Consider the following 16941-nt stretch of genomic DNA (forward strand, 5'->3'; position numbering starts at 1 on the left):
AGGAAACAAAGCTACTACAAGATCAAGTCCAATTGGTCTTGGAGCAAGAGTTTAACTGTAGGTTAGTATTTAAGCCAGGGTAGTGGTAAAATTCTTTATACTTGTAACCACTTGATTATTGATTAGTGGATTCTTAGGAGTAGTGATCTTAAAATCACTCGATGAAGTTTTTGCGTTGTGAGGTTTTCCCCATTTGTCAACAAATTACCGTGTCAAATTTATTTTTTACTGCATTTAGTTTAATTGGTGATTTGTTGATGCCTTCACGATTTGCATGCAATTGAACCTAATTAATCAACTTAGGTAATTGAATTAATTAACCGGGGTCGAGCTATTGATTAGTGGATTCTTAGAAGTGTTGACCTTAAAATCACCGGTGGGATTTTTGCCTTCCGAAGTTTTTCCCATTTGTCAACAAATTACCATATAAAATTTATTTTCTTCTGCATTTAGTTTAATTGGTGATTTGTTGGTGCCTTCATGATTTGCATGCAATTGAATCTAATTAATCAAATTGGGTAATTGAATTAAATAACGGGGGTCAAGCTATCTTAACCCAACACAAACAAATATGAACGAGTTTTTTATCAAATCAAGTACGAATTGTTTATGAATTGATTAGTTCATTTACAACCCTAAGTACTGGTAGCTAAAGTGAAGCAAGAAACTAATTGAAAGTTTAACAAAAGTTTTTTTTTTTCTTCTTTTTTTGAAGGGAACAAATGTTAGACACAAGTAAGTAGAATCAACAGAGAGATGGATTGTGTTTAAGACCTTAAGAAGGTAGACCAAATATTTTGAATCAAGGAAGCTCATTGAATCCCAAAAGCTTTGAAAGAATATTGTAAATATAATTACGTAGAGGAGAGAGAGCCAGATTTTCCATATGTTCCTCTATTGCATGTACTACAATACATGTCTTAAGAGAAAATATCTTATCGCTCTAAATGGATTTAATGGCATTTCAAGTTCCAAAATACAATTTGCATAGAAAAAAACCCCAAAATACATTGAATTTACATCAGAACAAAGAAGTGCAAATTTTAAGTAATGGAAGTTCAATGGAAATATGATTTTATGAATAAGATATTATTAGCAATTCTTGACAAACACTTGTTCAAGGTACTTACGATCTACATGAGAGTCTAATGTAAATTCAAAGTGAGAGTCTCCAACTTCTACCATGGGAGGATTGAGTATCTCCAACCTGGCGCAAAATCATCGCGTTCGTTGACGCACATCATTGCGTAAGAGACGCACATCATCGCATACCTGACGTACATCATCGCATAAGAGATGCAAATCATCCAACAAAGAAACCAATGTCTTCTCAACGCCACTAGGAGGAGCTGGAGAGGAAATAGATGGACCAAGAGCATAGTAGCGTCTTCAGCAAAATCCTCTAACAATGGAATAGTAGCATTATTGCTAGGCTTGGTTTTCTTCTGTGCATTAGCAGAATCTTTTGGCATTGAATGAGTAACATTACTGCCAGGCTTTCTTTTCTTTTGTGCATTAACAAGATCTTTTGGCGATGAATAAGTAACTTCTCTACTAGCCTCTAGAGCTACAAAATATTTGGTTTGCTTACTTATAGTGTCAGCTTGACAACAGATACTAATTAGTAGAAGTAGAAGTTTTGCAAACCCACGTGCTAATTGATGTATAACAAAATCAATTGGTATTTATATATTTGTGTAACTTATACAAGTTGATGGGTTGTATGTAAATTGACATTTGGCAATGAATCACAACGTGCAAGTCAAAACAATTAATACAAATATTTTTGGGTAATATTAGCTTGTCTACCAAACTTATCTCTCACATCTTTGTCCAAAATGGTTTTGGGATTTAGGGTTGTTTGATTACAAGGAAAAGAGAGATGGGTTGTGAGCATGACTGCCTGGATTACAAAGTGTGTGTATTTTAACCACACACTCTGCCACAACTTTTGCCACCCCAAAACTATTGAAAAGCACAATCGACCTCTCAATTTTAAAAATATGTTTTCCTGATCCCTCTGTCACTTGTTTTGTTGTTAATTCTAACAAAATTTAGCATCAAAAAAACCAATTTACCTTAGCTGCTTATTTTGTAGAGAGGGATATATATATATTTTTTTTAATACTAAATTTTGTTAGACTTAGAGCATCTCCAACAGCTTTTCTAAATTTTTGTACTATTTGGAGAATGAACAGTGACATTTAACTTTTACATATCCACTTTTTCAAATACACTTCTAACAGATTCTCTATTCCATTCTTTATCTTATTTAAATATTATTTCTTCATTCATTCTTTATTCTTTTTTTTATCATCATTTATTATTTTTTTAACAACTATATTTTTAAATGAGATGTGTTATATTCACAACATTTTACGCAATACTTTCACAACAAAATTTATGTGAAAAATTGTTACTAGTTCTAATTTGAATTTACTACTAAAATTATTTTTTTTCTTGTCAATATTAACTAATAACAATCTATTACTTAAAATTTATAGTGAAAATATTGTAGTAAAATTTCTTAATTAAGTTTTTTATTTTTTATATTATTTTTTATTCTTCTATTTCATTTTCCTCCACACACGTGTCCTTCATCCCCTTTCCTTTATTTCTTTTTCTCCTTCCAGCAACATTATTTTTACTCTTCACATCAGAGAAGAGAGAGAGCGAGAGAGAGAGAGGAGAGAGAGAGAGGAGAGATCAGCTTGGGCCTCCACCGCCGCTCTAGCCGCCGTTCCAGCTCCAGCCGCCGCTCCAGCTGCCGTTCCAGCTCCAGTCGCCGCTCCAGCTCCAGCTGCTGCTCCAGCCGCCACTCATCGTCCTGCCCACCACCATGTTGGGTCAGATCGGCTTCGTCTATCTTTTTTTTTTTTTTTTTTTTTTTTTATTTTTTATAATCTTGTTCTGATTCACTTTGTTGTTACAATGGAGCTTAGATAGGCTTTCATGCTCTTGATCTGTTGTTTTTGTTTTGATTTTAGATTTGTTGTTCTAATTAAATTTGTATTTTTTCTTGTTCTTGATCTGTGATTGTGTTTGTGTTTTGATTGGTTACCGTTTGAGAGAGAGAGATGAACAGAGAAGAGAGGAGGAAAGAGAAAGAATTTTTTTTTTATTCGGCCGGGTATTTTTTAAGATGAAATAATGGTTTGGAGTTGCTACAGTGTTCTCTAAAACAAGAGAACTACTGTAGCAACTTCAAAATAAAATTTGGAGAATCTGCGCGTATGGAGAAGCCGCTGGAGCATGAACAGTGGCATTTGGTGCTCCAAAAATAGATATACAGGGGCTGTTGGAGATGCTCTTAACACCAAAACAAATTGTAGGAAAAAACATTGAAACAATGTTGTAACTTTGGGGGTCCAATTGTGCATTTTAATAGTTGAAGACGTTAAGATTAATTTGACTTTTTTTTAAAAAAAAAAAATCTAAAAGAAACTAGAGGTGGAAGAGTTTCTCTTTGACTTTCTCAAAGCATTGATGGGGTTTACAGGTATCAAAAACCAAATGTTTAATTTATGTTTGTTACAGAAATTTATATGATTTTGTAGTTGAAGATTTTATGAAAGGATCCAGTTAATGTATGTGCTTAGGGAATTGAAAAAGCTGTCAAAACAGTAAATCACTTCTTTATTTTCTATAAAAAGTTTTCTAAAATGATTTATTAATATATACCCTAAGGACACACGTTAGTAAAAACCATTTATGAAATTAGAGATTGATGGTTTGATTTTTTTTTTTTAGATTAGCTATGTGCTTTTGTTGCTAAGAAAGTTACAAATTAAGCCTTTTCTATGATTTTTTTTTTTTTCATTCTTTAAAATTCAAGAATTAAAATTTTGTTTTTTTATAACATGATATTTTTATTCAATTTAAATGTTGATTTTTTATAAAGCATTTTTTATGTCAACTAAATTTCTTTATTATTATTTATTAGCTATTCGCATCATTTTTTAACTGTCTCAATTGCGTAATCCATCAATCATGTAAGTATTTTCTGCCACTTAAACAAGTGCAAAGACCAAAATGATAATAAGTTCAAAAACCCAAGGACCAAATAAAAAAAATTCTAAAGCACGAGGATAAAAATAAAAATAATTCAGAAATATACCTACCAAAAAGATATTTTTACCGTAGGTAAAAGACGAAAAAGGGTCCCAGTAAAAAAAAAAAAAAAAAAAAAAATCAAAACAAGAGAGGTTTCCGTTCGTACCAGACGTCCGAAGATTCTAAACGTGGAAAATCCCAAATCCAATCCCACAAATAAAGACAAAGTATCATATTATAATATATATATATATATATGTATGTATATTTGTATATTTTTTGAGTAGAATATATACATTTTATAATGAGAATAAAATAGTAAAAAAATAAATATATATAATATATATAATTTTTAAAAATAAAAATATTATATATTAAATTTTATTTAGGTCAAAAATTAATTGATTTTTAATTTATAATAATAATTAACGTATAGAACTGACCCTATAAATAAATAAATAAAAAATAGTATATTTTAAATTAGGAGATTAAATTTCTAAGTATACAGTAGTTAGTCCATAAGAAAAAGATATAATAGCATATATTTAGAAAAGAAAGGAATTCCATCTTCCTCTCTCTCTCTCTCTATCTCTCTACCTTCCCTGACTCATCCTCCCTTTCTCCTCCGGAGAACCCGTTTCCTTCCTTCTGGATCTCAATCCATCCCCTCAAGCGCTTTCAGGTGCACTTTTCATTCCTCAAATTTATTTATTTTTTTATTTTTTAATTTGAATTTAATTTCTGATTAGTTTGATTTTGGAGAATTTGGTTCTTTAATTGATTTATCTCAAAATGAAAATCAATTAATTTCAGTGCTGCTTCTGCTTTGCCAAAGGATCGTGACGAAGAAGGGGGCCCAGGGAAGGGGCTCGCTACTTTGAAAAATAATCAGGTAAATTTTTTTTAATTTTTTTAATTTGATTTTTCTGTGCAATAGTAATAATTGAATTATTGTTTTATCAAAGTGTAAATTAAAATTTAACATGTTCTTGAGATTTTCTATTTTTTTTTACTTTGTTGCAACAAACAACAAATGATTTTGTAACCAAAAAAAAAAACGTTGTAAAGTCAAGGGACCCTTTTACATAAATGGTGGATCCGATGTTATTTTTTAATAACGGGACCCACTTTTATATGAGAGGAAGAAGTACCATGTCGCGGAAGGCCACCGATAATGAGAGCGTGGAAGAGGGAGTTTCGTGAGAAGTAATGAATTACATTGATAATGTAAGGGGTTGGACTAGATAATAGGATGTGTTCATAAGGATTGCCTGCATTTTTAACGTAGGACAGATTTTAAGTCTGGTCTATTTGTGCTTGTAGTGGTCTTTAAAGCTAGCAGAATTTTGTTTGTGGGTTTAAGGTATAGTCTCATAAATGTGGATTTATTTTATTTGACATTGCAGATATGCAGAGCCAGCTCGTTTGTAACGGGTGCAGGAGCGTTCTCCTGTATCCTGGAGGAGCGACAAATGTTTGCTGTGCATTATGCAACACAGTAACACCAGTCCCTGGTAATTTGTTTTTGTTTTTCCTTACAATTGCAAATTTCGAGCATTTACTGATATGTGAATACTTTTTAAGAATTTCTTAGTAACTGTGTATATGGAAGCTTGATAGTCTGAAAGATTCTTTTTTTTTTTTAAGTAGTTACTATGCGGGTTCCTTATGTTTAAAGTAGTTTATGCCACTGAATCAGAAAAATAGGTTTGGTTGAGCGAGAGTATTCATGGGTATGTAAGCAAAATTATGCTTTTAGGCTTTAAGATTATTTGAGAATAACCCATAAATAGATAAGAGGATCTAATTGGTCTTCAATGATGAATTTTGAAACTAATTGAACCCAGGGGCGCATAGAAGTAAAAAGATAATGAAGCCAAAACCTTATAGATTGGCATTTTAAATTTTAATCTGTCAGTTGAAAATCTTTAACTTCCATAGGGAAATTCATCAATAACAATGGTTCACAAGTGATGCGGCCATAGAAGATTAATTTTTTACTACTTAACAAATTTTTCTATTCAAGATTTAGTTTAGGGGCATGTGTAATGTCCAATTGAAGTAAAAGTGTGGTTTTAAAGGTCTAGTTATATGTGTTCTAGGATTATGACAGTTTTTAATTTGGGTTTTCTATTTTACAAGTTGTGCTCAGATTTGTATTCAAGTGCAAAACTGTAATTTCTGCAACATTTGTGGATTCAGGTTTATTTAATAATTTACTTGAGTCTAAAATTTTGTAGGATATCCTAAGTATTTTAGGTTTATTTTCTTTGAGTCCAAGTTAGTCTTTTATTTTCTAGAATTTTCTTTGAGTTTGGGACTAAGGCTTTTTCAATAGATAATGTGTTATACAATCATCTTTATGCAGCAACATTAGTATTAACTATATATATGCATTACATGCAAAAAAGTCCTTATCTGTACCCCAAGTTGGTATAATATAATATATATATATATATAACTGATGTTTATGGTTTTATCATTGCAACAAGCCAAGTATCAATTATAAGTAAAAGTAAGTTTGTGGTATAATTACATTATGTTTATCATTGAAAAGATGCGAAACCTAGTTATCGTTGTTGTTCTTTTTTTGTTTTTGTTTTTTTTAAAAAAAAAAAAAAAAAAAAGCTTTGATTATTTCATACATGCCTTGATGAAAAAACAAACTACATGAGAGCTTTGATTTGGGCATTGAGAAAAAACAATTGCTATAGACAGCAACAACCATTTGATTGCCACACAAGCACTTGTGATCAAGCACCATTGTGCTTTGCACCTAATATCCAGGATTTTTGGTTCAGCAAAATCAGTTTGGTGACCATGCAACACTAAGTAAAGATCTAGATAACAAAAATTTGTAAACAATTTAAAACAAACAAAAACATCTACTCCCTTAGCCTGACTGCCTTTAACACAATTCAAAACCCTCACATTAAATACATCGTTGTACTTGACCATGCGTTTACTCTAAAATGAAAGCGTACTTCAATACCCATTACTCTTCCCAAATTCTTCTTTGTCATTTTGAAAAAAAGGCAGTACCCAATGCACAATGTTCCCACTTTTGTGGGTTCCATGAGAAATGATTGGTAGGCAACCTTATCTCCCCCACTCTCCACTATTTTTGAAAGGTTGATTCCCGGACTTGAACTTGCAACATGCTGCTTTGGATGGAAGATACTTGCCATCACACACCAAGGCCTAACCTTTATCCTATCCAAAATTATATTCTTTGTTACTTCCTTAATTAGCATGTCATTTTTACTACTTTACTACTGTAAGTTTAGGTCTTTTTATGCCTGTTTATATTCCATCAATTTGAATCAAATCACTCTTTCTCACTTGTTTATAATCGCTCTCTATTGCACATGGCCAAATCATCTTAAGTGATTTTCCGTCATCTTTTCGTCAATGGAAGCCACTTTAATTGTTAATCAAATTTCTTCATTTTGTATCATATCTTACCTTGTATTTCCACCCATCCATTTTAACACACTAATTTCAACTACATTTAGTATTACATGAACATGTTGGTTCTTAATAGTCCAAAATTTAGTATTATATAGCATGGCTAGTTTTATAGCAGTCTTGTAGAACTTTCCTTTTAATCTAATAGGTATTCTAGCGATCACACAATATTTCTAATGTGGTTCTCCACTTCATCCATCATTCTTTTGTCTTATGATTCACATTCTCTTCAATCTCAACATCTTATGAATTATTAATCCAAGATATCGAAAGTACGCACTCTTTTGTATCTCTTGACCATTAAGTTTTACAACTCTTTCATCTTATTTACCCTGTTACTAAACTTACCTCATGTACTTTGTTTTAGACATACTTAACCTAAACCCTTTAAATTCTAAAGCATCCCTCCAGATTTCCAACTTGGCATTGACTCTACATCTAGCTTCCCATGCCTCACTCCTTACTAATCTTCCTAGAGCCATTCATCTTGTAGGGTTGTCATAAATTTGATTTTTTCTTTAATCAGTGATTATCTAAAACTGCTCTTGCTACTGTCATCACTCCTCCTTGGTATGTAGCATGTGTATTATTAATTGCTCAGAGTTCTAAGCAAGTAAATCTCTAAGAACCTATTACTCCTACTGTTCTCTTATGGTCTATTTGGATTGAGGGGGAGGGAGGGGAGTAGAATGGAGTTGGCCAAAAATTAGCCTATTTCCGGCCAACTCTACTCTACTCTCCTCCACTCCCCTTCCCTCTCCCCTCAATCCAAACAGGCCCTCAAAGTCAACTTTCAGTACAGAAATTTAATTCCATTAGAACCAGGGAGGAGATTTTAGTCAGATGTTGACTTATAACTTTGAGGCATGGTTGTCAAAGTACTTTTGCAAGTCATGATATGGCATTGGTGACTGCCTATTGATGGCTTAACAGGTGCCGTTGTCCATATTATAATTCACCAGTCAGATGTTGCATATGTAGCAAAATCTTTGTTAATCTTGCCCTGCAGCAAAGAAACATTCCTCTCTTTGTATATATATTGTTGGGAACTTGGGTTTGCTGATGGTTGACATGAGCTTCAGTCATGAATTGTACGTATTTTAGAACATGTACATAAAAATAAATGCAGACTGATATGGTGGTTGGCAGAATGGATAGTACGGAGGGAATTAGTGATTATGAGTGGAAATATGCAGAACACTTGCATTGACATATGCGGGAGCAGATGCTACAACATGCAATAAGAGTGTGGGACCATACACTTTTTGGACTTGTATTTAACATATTCATGATATAAACCATACACTTTTTGGACTTGTATTTAACATATTCATGATATAAGCATATTTAGAGGGGTTCAATTACTAAGTTTGTACATTGCCTTTGCAGGGACGGAAATGGCTCAGCTTGTATGTGCTGGATGCAGGACATTGCTAATGTATACACGTGCGGCAACAAGTGTTAGATGCTCTTGCTGCAGCACAGTGAACCTAGCACCAGGTACAATATATGCTCCATGTGCAAAATGTGTGAATCTGTAAGTCAACGTGTCATGAAATTGCAAATCTCATTCTGTTCTGCCAGGGCAGTTGATGGTTCAATCTTGTGCTTCAGTGTTGCAATAGGACTCATCTTCTTGTCCTACTCTTTCACGAAGTAAACAACTTAAGGGTTGGGATGCCCTTTGTAATGACTATGGGGAATTTTAACTCTACAAATCTACATCAGAAACAAGTTGAAGAATGTATTTTTAACATCATTTTGTGCATGAAATTGCTGCATCTGTGTCTTTGTGTGCGACTGTATAATCAACTTCCTGGAACTACATCATTCTAGTATACTTAACATTTAGGGCCTATATGATATTGCGTTAGACAGGCTTAAATCTGTTTAGCGAAAATTGCCACCCTTTTGGTAAATTTGTTAAATAGTATTCTCTCCCAGTCTAAAGCTGGAATTCCAAGCTTTAGCATTAAATTTCTTTGGGTAAAACTGAGATGCAGTTCATTAGGTTCCTCAATTGAATTCAAAGACTTGGTTGTTTTGAATTTAATTTTCCTTGGAAAAGATGACCCTATTTGTCTTATAGGTCAATGTAACCAAGTGTTTGAATTCAATTGGGGAACCTAATGTACTACACTAAGATATTGTATCTAAGTTTTATTCAAACTCTTTAGTGCATCGTTTCATATTCTATTAGAAGTAAAAAATGGATAGAAATGCCCATGCTTATTTTTCAAAAGCCAGCCGATGCATAGGGAGTGAACACAGTTTGGTGGGGCTGATTTTAGGAAAAGAATTGGGCCACACTGTAAGGGTCAGTTGTTTTAAATCCCAACTGCCGCACACCACAGGGTTGAATTTCCAACCCCATCAGCTGCCAATTTTGTTGGTGCAGTAGTTGGCTTCTGGCCGGCAAGAAAAAGAAGAAAAGTAAACCCACAACCATGAGAAAGAGAGTAGATCTGAGAGAGACTAATAGAGTTCAAAAGATCAAAATCCACAAAAATCAGATAGACTAAATTGCAACACAACCCACAAATCTCAAAAACGCTCTGCGCTAAAATCTTAGATCTCAAATTCAGAAAATGAAGAAGTTTTCTTTTAGAGCAGATGTAAAGCCCTTTAGAGTAGATCTCTTTGATTTGGAGTTTGGAAACTTTTTTTTTCTTTGAGTTGGAGTGAGGGGTGGCAATTGGAGTTTGAAGAAGGCGGAGGTGGTGACTGGAGAGGAAAGGGGCGATGGAGGGGACTAGATTAAAGAAAAATATATTCTTGCTTGCTTATTAAAAAAGAAGCTGCTTTCTGAGAACATTGGTAGTGGATTGGCCATTCTTTTTACTTTTATATAAGAACAAGAAAACTGAAAGGCTGTTAGTTAGCAGTTAGTCTAGTGATTTGTTGTAGTCTTTATTTTTCGTTTATAAGCACCCATGGTGCCATTTTTTTTTTTTTTTTTTTTGGAATGGTAAAATCTTTTAGACTTTTGTTCTTACTTCTTATGACCAAACACTGAAATCTGCCACCAAACAGTAAACTGCCTTTGACACTTTTCCATATGCTTGGTACTTATAAAACGATTGTTCCATATGCTTCACAGCCAGCTTGTGAAATTTTCTGGCTTAGTCAGTTTCTTATTAGGTTTTATCATACATTCCTTGACATTTGACAGTATGCATGAATGGTCATAATCTACTACTACATTTCCTTGTAATTTTTGCTATGAGATTGTTTACTGACTTTTGCTGTTTTGGATTTTGTGACTATGAAAAAGTACCTACTCAGTATGCCCATGTCAATTGTGGGAGCTGTCGGACAATGCTCATGTATCCATATGGAGCTCCATCTGTCAAATGTGCAGTCTGTCATTATGTTACTAATGTTGGTGTAAGTAGGATTGATCTTATCTTTGTTAAAGAAACAGTTGCTTAAATTTGAATTTACTTCTTACTTCAGATCCCAGAATTTTTTTTTTTTTTACTTCTTGGTCAATTATTTTAAGGGTTAATTGCACAAATCCACCCTAAACTATGGGGGTATGTGCACTTTGCAACCCAAACTATTAGAACATGCAATCATCACCCCAGTTGTAACAAAACTTGCAAGTTGCACCCTACAGTCAGATTGGCTGTTAAAACTAACGGTCATGTGCAAGTCAAGTGACCCTAAAAAAAAGAAATTCCCCATTTTACCCTTACACGATGAAATTACAAACTATCCATGCTAATTTCCCAAACAAATCAGCCTCCTCATCCCCCAATTTCACCCACCCCATCACAGCCCTTGGCAACATCAGATTGTTATCTATAAACTAAGAGAATATAGTTCAAGGAGTTGGTGGAATTAGGAGGAACCACCTCCTGTACTCGTTTGCTTGATTGTAGCACATGGTAGGGTCAGTACTTTCTGGGTCATCTCTTAATTTTATCAATGCTCCAGAAACCATTCTTCTTATTAACTTTGGTAGGCTGACATTTTGATCCTCTGAATTCATCTTTCCATCTCCTATTAATCCAATTTCTAAGCCATCTTTTAATAGCTTGTAAGTTTTGGGTTATGTTCAAAGTGACTGAGATGCAAGGTGTAAAATATACCCTTCCTATTCTCGGAGTTTTGTTATCCCCTGAACTTTTCTATTACAAGCTCAGGAAGTTTTGTTGACTTTGATGCAGTAGAAGAATTTCTAGACTCCCTTCTGGATGGTGCATTATTGCTGCAGAAGATAGTTTTTTGCTAGCTAATAGGTCTTCATCTTCCTCAATAGTATATCTGATTTGAATTGGTCCACAGCCAGAAAAAACACCTTTGGAAACTCTACCATTCAACCTTTTCACATTGATTGAAGTGCAAATTAAACCCTTCCTCTTGGCAAAGTGTAGCACAACTAGTGCTTCCCTTTGTGAATCACATTGCTGTGAAATTGGAGGAAGAGGTGGCTCATGTGTTTGGAAAATCAGAATGGATCATTTTTAATTTCACCGTTTAAGGGAAAACTGAGGAATTTACATTTTTTAAGGTCACTTAACTTGCATGTGACTGTTAGTTTTAACAACCTATCTGCCTGTAGGGTGCAATTTGCAAATTTTGTTAAAATTGGGTGGTGATTACAAGTTATAATAGTTCGGGATGCAAAGTGCAAAGACCCCATAATTTAGGGTGGATTAGTGCAATCAACCCAAGTTTAATATACATTTCAGTTTGGTTCTATTCAGGCTTTGAACTTGCTACTTTGTAGTGAGCTCCCTATCTCACTATTTGATTTGAGAAAACCCATAAAATCTGGTGTGCTTAATGAGTTCAGCTTTTCATCTGTTGCACTTGTAAAGTTTCTGATTACAAGTATACACACATGTATGCAAATGCATAGAAGCTGTGATTTGTTATTTTCAATCCACACAAATACTAAGATTTTCATTTTACTGATTATGTGATTGTCTTTGAAATCTCTGCTCTGCTGGGATGATACATCATATTCTTCTATGTTTAAATATTACCTCCTTGGTCCGTTTTCCAAAAAAAAAACCCTGGTTTTTGCTTGTCCTTTATCAGTTAATGGTGAGTGCTGTCTCGGTCTCATGCTTTGTTATATATCTTGTAGATGGCCAATGCAAGGCTTCCAATTCCTATGCACAGACCTAATGGGACAGCCTACTCTGGAACAACACCCTCTACTTCAACGGTAAGCTCTTTCTTCTTTTTCTCTTTTAACTGGACTAACCATCAATAATTTAAGTTTGCTGGTTTTTTGTCTTTTTTAATGAGAAAGTGTAGATGGTAATGAAATATATGTTGCTTACTAAATCTTCTTTTTTCTTGTATTTCCTGCAGTCAATGCCTTACTCTCAAAGCCAAACAGTTGTTGTTGAGAATCCTAGGACTATTGATGAAAGTGGCAAATTGGTAAGTATTGTACCCAATTTCTATCTCTCTCCCCTCCGCCCCCCCCGGGGGGCATATTCTCTGTCCTTCCATTCTTGTGAGCAGAAAAAGGTGTACTGATAATATTTTGAATGTCGCAGGTGAGCAATGTGGTTGTTGGGGTCACAACAGACAAAAAGTAATACAATGACATATCAGGAACTATTGCTGTTAGTTTTATATTGTAAGAAACAATCCACGTCCATCTCTTGGAAGATGGATGTGGAAATTGTTTGTGTATATTTTGTTGAGATTGGCATCAGTACAATAATTTAAGAAACCATTTCCAATATAAGGCTTGAGAGAAATTTTATGTGTGATGTATATTAAGGGGACAAGAAAAGTGGAGGTTGTTGTACTAGTCATTTATGATTGTCAATGTCATATTGAACCCATTCTTTTCAACATGTTTAGTAGTGAATATGCTGATACAGTATGTCTTCTTCAAATGCAAAACAATAGATGAACAGGATATTTTTTAGCCGTCCAAATTTTGGGATTAAGGCGATTAAGGCTTTGTTGTTGTTTGATAAAGTTGTGTTTCTATTATATTGTCACATTATCTGTACTGGGGTGACTTCAGAGCTTTGTTCTATGTTGTTTGATGTCTGGTGGTGTATATGCAAATGGTTTTTGGTTTAACATGTCTATGTTCCTGAAAATTGGTCAGTTGTAATTAAGGGAAGCGACATTGGCTATTAAAGGACTTATGTCTGAAGACGCTGTCAATATTTTTGTGCTGATACCCGATAACAATCTTGTAAAAAAATGCGCTGTTTAAGGGGTGTCATAGAAACAAAAGTAATGGCAGTGAGGCCCCATTGAGTAGGTTCAATCCTAAGATACTTGTGTTGTTTAGGAGCGAATGAGATGTTTTGTCAGTGTGTTGAATGGACCCTCAGAACAGAGCTGAAATTACTCGGTAGTAACGGCTATACACGGTTATGGCTGTTTTTCATATTGGTTTTATATAGTGTTTTACAAGAAAAACTACTGTAGTGGTTGTTCAAGGCTTGAATAGTGACCACTAGCATCTATTTGGTAGTGTTGGGTTCGCTCTCTGAAGAACAGGTTCGCCAAATTTGAGTCAAAGAATGCTGCAAAACTTGTCCGAGGATGCCAACTGCTTAACCATTTTACATACATCTAATCTAACTGTTTCGTGCATCAGTAGACAAAGCATAAAAAAGTCGTGGGATAGTTGAAAAACTTTTAAACATGCTTTGGTTTTCTCCACCAAAAAGAAACGTGCGTTTGGGATTCATGTAACAAAATTCGTTAAGACATTGAAAAGATATTGATGGAGATGGAGATGGAGTGGACTATCCTGGTAGGCAACAGATTGTACTCAATGGGACGCAACCATTGGCAGTGTACAAACTTTTCTGTAGCCTTTTAACCAGTTTCCAAACAACCAAAAAACTAACCACATGTGTGGGACTTAATTTTCCAAACCACCAACACCAACACACTGGTCAGTGGATGGTTACACCACCCAAGGACTTTACCAATACACTTCACTTTACTTCTTTAGGCTCAACAAATGATAATATTGCTGATCCATTTATCTCTTCCATAGTCTATATTAAGACACCTCTCCCTGGTTACAAACTCAGTTATCTCTCTCTCACATTCACACACACACAAACAAACACAAAGATACAAAGCATAATGGCACTAGAAACTGAACGTAAAACAGAGGCTATCTTCAACTCTACTCCTGCACAGAAACAAAAGGATAGGATCCTTTTGTTGCTGAGGTTGGTTGCATTTTTGGCCACAGCATCAGCAACTATTGTGATGGCACTTAACAAACAGACCATTACCTTGGTGGTCGCCACCATCGGCAACAACCCAATAAAAGCTTCTCTTACTGCCAAGTTTCAACACACCCCAGCATTTGTGTTAGTCCTTTATTCGCTTTTGATTCCCTCTCTTTTGCACATTTACAATGATTGTGCATGTACGTATGTGTTTTTCTATTAGTAAGTTACGCACACATCTAATAATGTGTCAGCTGAGTTAGAACTTACCTGCATTGAAGCTAATATATATGAGAATGCTAACGTGCTTATATGCATCTGTACATACATATTAAATATTTGTTGCTGATACAGGTTCTTTGTGGTAGCCAACGCTCAGGCCAGTTTCCATAATTTGTTGATATTAGTGTTGGAAATTGTTGGGCACAAGATTGACTTCAAGGGATTGCGCCTTGCCATCATCGCCATTTTGGACATGGTATTATTATTATTATTATTATTTTATGAGGACTTTTTTTTTTTTTTTTTGAGAAGAATATGAGAAGGACTTGGTATTACTAACTGGGAAAAAAAAATTAAAAATTATAATAATTATTTTAGCATCACATCATTTGTCACAATTTTTGTCATAATTTGTTTAAGTAGTTGACTATAAGTGGTGGGCAATCATTTTTACATGAAACTATCACTTTATTTACACCGTCACAGTTGACCACATCAAAATTGTGACTCGAAAGCAATGCAAAGCTCAATAAATATCATAAATCACTTGCTACTATTTAAAGAAATAGATAATAATTATGACAAAAAGCCAAAATAAACGATGCTAGTATTCTTTCATATATATATATATATATATATAAAATAAAATTTAAAAAACCATGCTAGTATTAGTGTGCTAATATATATATATATATATATATATAATAAAAAAAAAAATTTTAAAAACCATGCTAGTATTAGTGTGCTACTGATTGCCTTTCGAATTCCATGTTAGCAATTATTTTATTTTATTTTATTTTTTTTTTTTGAGAACCCAACTTTTGCAATCTAAAATCTAGTGTCCAATTTTATTTTCTTTCTCTTGTTTTAGTTAAAGAGCAAGGTTTTTGTGTGGTGTTGATTTGAATGGAAATTAAAAAGAAACGAGATTGATATATGACCATTTTAAAACACATGTCATGTTTAGTGCTTAAAAATATTAGATGCAAGCTAAACATTTTATGACACGTGTCTAGTCATTTTGTTTTTTTCTTAGCTGAGTTTTTTTTATAGAATAATGCTAGAGATATAAATTATTTTACAAATTGCTGATGTGATGAGTGCTGATGTGGTGAGTGATTATGTGTAAAAAAAAAAAAAAAAATTATTTTTGTTTTGGAAAGGGACTACCGGTCAAATGTATGAGTTATGTGGCCTTTTTAATTTTTGGATTTCGGAGAGACTAACAATTTTAAGGAGGCCAAGTATGAATATCTTGAACAAAAAAAAATTCATGCAACATATATATTCATGATCCCCTTAATCTACTTATAGTTCCCTAAAGCAATTAGGGATGCCAAACGAAGTATTATATCTACCTTCAAAATTCTTCATTCTCTTAAATTTTTATATGTTTATCGTCAAGGCAATTTTGTAACTCATAACCTTGTTAGACATGTTACTAATGTCGTGGGTCTTTCGGTGTGGATGGAGAATGTTTCTCCACATTTTCATGTTGTATTTCAAGCCGATTTGAATTCTCTTTAAAATATCCTTTCTATTAAAAAAAGTTGAAAACAATGTTAATTATTTTTATTGGTTGTTTTGAGAGCAGTTGATTGTGGTTCTGGCAGCAGCTGGGGATGGAGCAGCAGTGTTCATGGCAGAGCTAGGGAAGAATGGTAATTCACATGCAAGGTGGAACAAAATCTGTGACAAGTTCCAAACCTTTTGTGACCATGGCAGTGGAGCTCTCATTGCTTCCTTCATTGGCCTCATTCTTCTCTTGATCATCAATATCATCTCTATTGCCAAATTGTTCAAGCCAAAATCCTACAATACCATTTAATTTATGTAAATGTAGTTGTGGTGGATCCAATTCCATTCTCAGTCTCACCTGTGTGTTTGCTAGCCTTTTGAGCTGTGTTCCACACTACTTGTGTTTGCTCAATTCTTAAGTGTAATTCTCTCTGTGATTAATGCCTATGTAACCATGGTTGTTAATTCTCTCCAAATTCAAAAACCTACATTTGTATGA

General features: G+C 33.9%; 2 protein-coding genes across 3 annotated transcripts; both read left to right on the plus strand.

The window, feature by feature from the left end:
* Window positions 1-4589: 4589 nt before the first annotated feature.
* LOC111985800 (protein LSD1) lies at window positions 4590-13344 on the plus strand. Of its 2 annotated transcripts, none has more exons than XM_024017460.2 (8): window positions 4590-4735; window positions 4867-4945; window positions 5460-5567; window positions 8911-9021; window positions 10796-10908; window positions 12620-12700; window positions 12850-12921; window positions 13041-13344. In XM_024017460.2, exons 3-8 carry the CDS (start codon window positions 5462-5464, stop codon window positions 13080-13082), a joined length of 525 nt encoding a protein of 174 aa, XP_023873228.1. In that variant the 5' UTR covers window positions 4590-4735; window positions 4867-4945; window positions 5460-5461; the 3' UTR covers window positions 13083-13344. The 2 variants fall into 2 exon arrangements, with proteins under 2 accessions (XP_023873228.1, XP_023873229.1); XM_024017461.2 differs by having other exon boundaries at window positions 4889-4945.
* Window positions 13345-14521: 1177 nt separating this feature from the next.
* Window positions 14522-16941, plus strand: LOC111985799 (CASP-like protein 1B2). Its single transcript, XM_024017459.2, has 3 exons — window positions 14522-14843; window positions 15057-15180; window positions 16519-16941. The coding sequence occupies exons 1-3, from the start codon at window positions 14611-14613 to the stop codon at window positions 16750-16752; spliced, it is 591 nt and encodes a 196-aa protein (XP_023873227.1). The 5' UTR covers window positions 14522-14610; the 3' UTR covers window positions 16753-16941.

This window comes from Quercus suber, unplaced genomic scaffold (genome assembly GCF_002906115.3).
Source record: "Quercus suber isolate HL8 unplaced genomic scaffold, Cork oak 2.0 scaffold_105, whole genome shotgun sequence".
NCBI lineage: Eukaryota > Viridiplantae > Streptophyta > Magnoliopsida > Fagales > Fagaceae > Quercus > Quercus suber.